This window comes from Parus major, unplaced genomic scaffold (assembly GCF_001522545.3).
Source record: "Parus major isolate Abel unplaced genomic scaffold, Parus_major1.1 Scaffold382, whole genome shotgun sequence".
Classification (NCBI taxonomy): Eukaryota; Metazoa; Chordata; class Aves; order Passeriformes; family Paridae; genus Parus; species Parus major.
The window spans coordinates 41,155-43,551 of NW_015379302.1; the positions used below are offsets into that span (position 1 = coordinate 41,155).

A 2,397-nucleotide genomic window follows, 5' to 3' on the forward strand; every position below is an offset into this window, starting at 1 on the left:
GGAAAGGGCGGGGCTATTGGGAGAGGGCGTGGTTATAACAGGGTGGGGTCACTGAGGAAGGGTGGAGCCCTAGGAAAGGGTGGGGCTATTGGGAGAGGGCGTGGCTATGATAGGGTGGGGTCATTGAGGAAAGGCGGGGCTATTGAGAAAAGGGTGGGGCCAGGAGTGATGGGAGGAGTTTTCTGGAAACTGTGGAGTCGTTGGGGGAGTCTTTGGGAAAGGGCGGGGCCATAGGAAAGGGGTGGAGCTATTGAGAAAGAGTGAGGGCTACTGGGAAAAGGGTGGGGCCATGAGGAGGAAGCTTCTGGAAAGGGTGGGGTAATTGGGAAGGGGTGGGGCTACTGGGAAAGGGTGGGGCAGTGATGGGAGGAGTCACTGGGAAGGGGCGGGGCTACTGGGAATAGGATGGGCCAGGAGTGATTGGCATATTTTGGAAGGGTGGGGCACTAAGGGGGCGGAGCCACTGGAGAGGGGGCGGGGCTACTGGTAAGGGGCAGAGCCATAAGTGCGGGGTGGGGCCAGACAAGGGGCGGAACAACAACACAGTGTTTAATTACCAAATCAGCACTGGGCTAATTAACCTGAGGGGGTGGGGCCAGGGGTATAATAATCCGAGAGGGTGGAGTCAGGGCAGCGTGTGGGCGGAGCCTGGGCAGGAAGGGGCGGGGCGGGGCGGGCACACCTTGCAGAAGGTGAGCTTGCAGTGGTAGGAGGCGTCGCGGGTGTTGCGGATCAGCACCTCGCCGTAGTGCTCGATCCAGCGCGGCCCGCTCAGCACATTGTGGATGCACGTGGTCACCTTGTTCCACTCGTAGTGGTCCCCGGTCCTGCGGCCACCGCGCTCGTGGGTGGGCACGGAGGGCCGAGGGGCGCGGGGGGTGGGGATGGGAGGGGTCCCACCTGCGGGGCTGGGGTCTCACCTGGGCAGCTGGACGTTGACTGTGCCCATGGGGACGATCTCCAGGGATTTGCCCCAGAATTTGTTCTTCCACCTCATGTCTGGAGGCGCAGGAGGAGGAGGAGGAGGAGGTGAGACCCCCCCAAGTCCCCCCACCCTTCTGGGGGACCCTCCCGGTGCCCCCCCGGCGGGCGCTCACCTTGCCAGAAGACGAAATTTTCAGACTCGGCGTGGCAGGCGGAGATGGGAGGGTGGTGGGAGACCTGGGGGGGGACAGGGGGACAAGGAGGGACATTCCAGCACCCCATCCATCCCCGGGGTGCCCCCCCAGGGCCCCCCCAGTGCCCACCTGCTCGCTGATGAAGCGGAAGCCGCGGTCGGGCCGCACGCACTCGTAGGTCTCGCCCAGCACGGGGTTGAAGGGTTTGCTGCCCGCCCGGTAGTAGGTGGAGGCGTAGGCGGACACGGCGAAGGCGGCCACGTACACCTGTCACCGCGGCCACCGCTGTCACCACGCGTGTCCTGCCCCGTTCCCGTGAGTCCCGGGAGGTCCAGGTGTCCTCCAGCACCTCTGAGCCCACTCAATCCCCAAATTCTCCCTGTCCCCACATGGCCTCGGGCTCCCCTGTGTCCTCAAAATCCCCAAATTCTCCCCATTCTGCCATGGCCTCAGGCTCCCCTGTGTCCCCAAATTCTCCCTGTCCCCACACGTTCTTGGGCTCCCCCGTGTCCCCAAAATCCCCAAATTCTCCCTAAAGCACCCCAAACTTCCAGTGTCCCCTGAGTTCCCCTCGCTCCCACATCCCCTGAGCTTCCCCATGTCCCCCAAATCCCCTCAAGCCTCAAAGCTCCCCAAGTGTCCCCACGCTGTCCCCGCAGTGTCCCCACAGTGTCCCCACATTGTCCCCTCGGTGTCCCCACAGTGTCCCCGCGTTGTCCCCACGTTGTCTCCTCGGTGTCCCTGCGGTGTCCCTGCACTGTCCCCGCCATGTCCCCATGCTGTCCCCGCCGTGTCCCCGCGCTGTCCCTGCAGTGTCCCTTCAGTGTCCCCTCAGTGTCCCCGCCCTGTCCCCACGCTGTCCCCGCAGTGTCCCCGCAGTGTCCCCTCACTGTCCCCGCGCTGTCCCCTCCGTGTCCCCGCGCTGTCCCCGCGGTGTCCCCTCAGTGTCCCCACAGTGTCCCTGCGCTGTCCCCGCGCTGTCCCCGCGGTGTCCCCGCTCACCAGGCGCTGCCGGGGGTCCCGGGCGCGGCTGGCCCGGTCGAGCAGCGCGCTGTACTCGAGCTCCTCGCAGAGCCTCTGCAGGGTGTTGAGCGGCTCGTTCAGCTGCACGGGCAGCGCCACCCGGGACAGGTCCTTGCCCACGCTGCTCCTCAGGAGCCCCCACAGGCTCACGTCCCCCGAGGGTGCTGGGGGAGCGGGCAGGCGGCTCCTCCGCCGCGGGTCCGGCCCCGGCAGCTCCAGCGGCGGCTCCAGCGGCGGCGGCTCTGCCGGCACCCCC

General features: G+C 66.3%; 1 protein-coding gene across 1 annotated transcript in view; it reads right to left on the bottom strand.

Annotated features, from left to right (window-relative positions):
- OSBPL7 (oxysterol binding protein like 7) overlaps positions 1–2,397 on the bottom strand; it is an 8,189-nt gene that overhangs the window by 1,777 nt on the left and 4,015 nt on the right. The window contains 5 exon segments of the mRNA XM_015616248.3: positions 683–827; positions 921–999; positions 1,098–1,161; positions 1,248–1,385; positions 2,121–2,381. Coding sequence (XP_015471734.1) covers positions 683–827; positions 921–999; positions 1,098–1,161; positions 1,248–1,385; positions 2,121–2,381 — 687 coding nt within the window.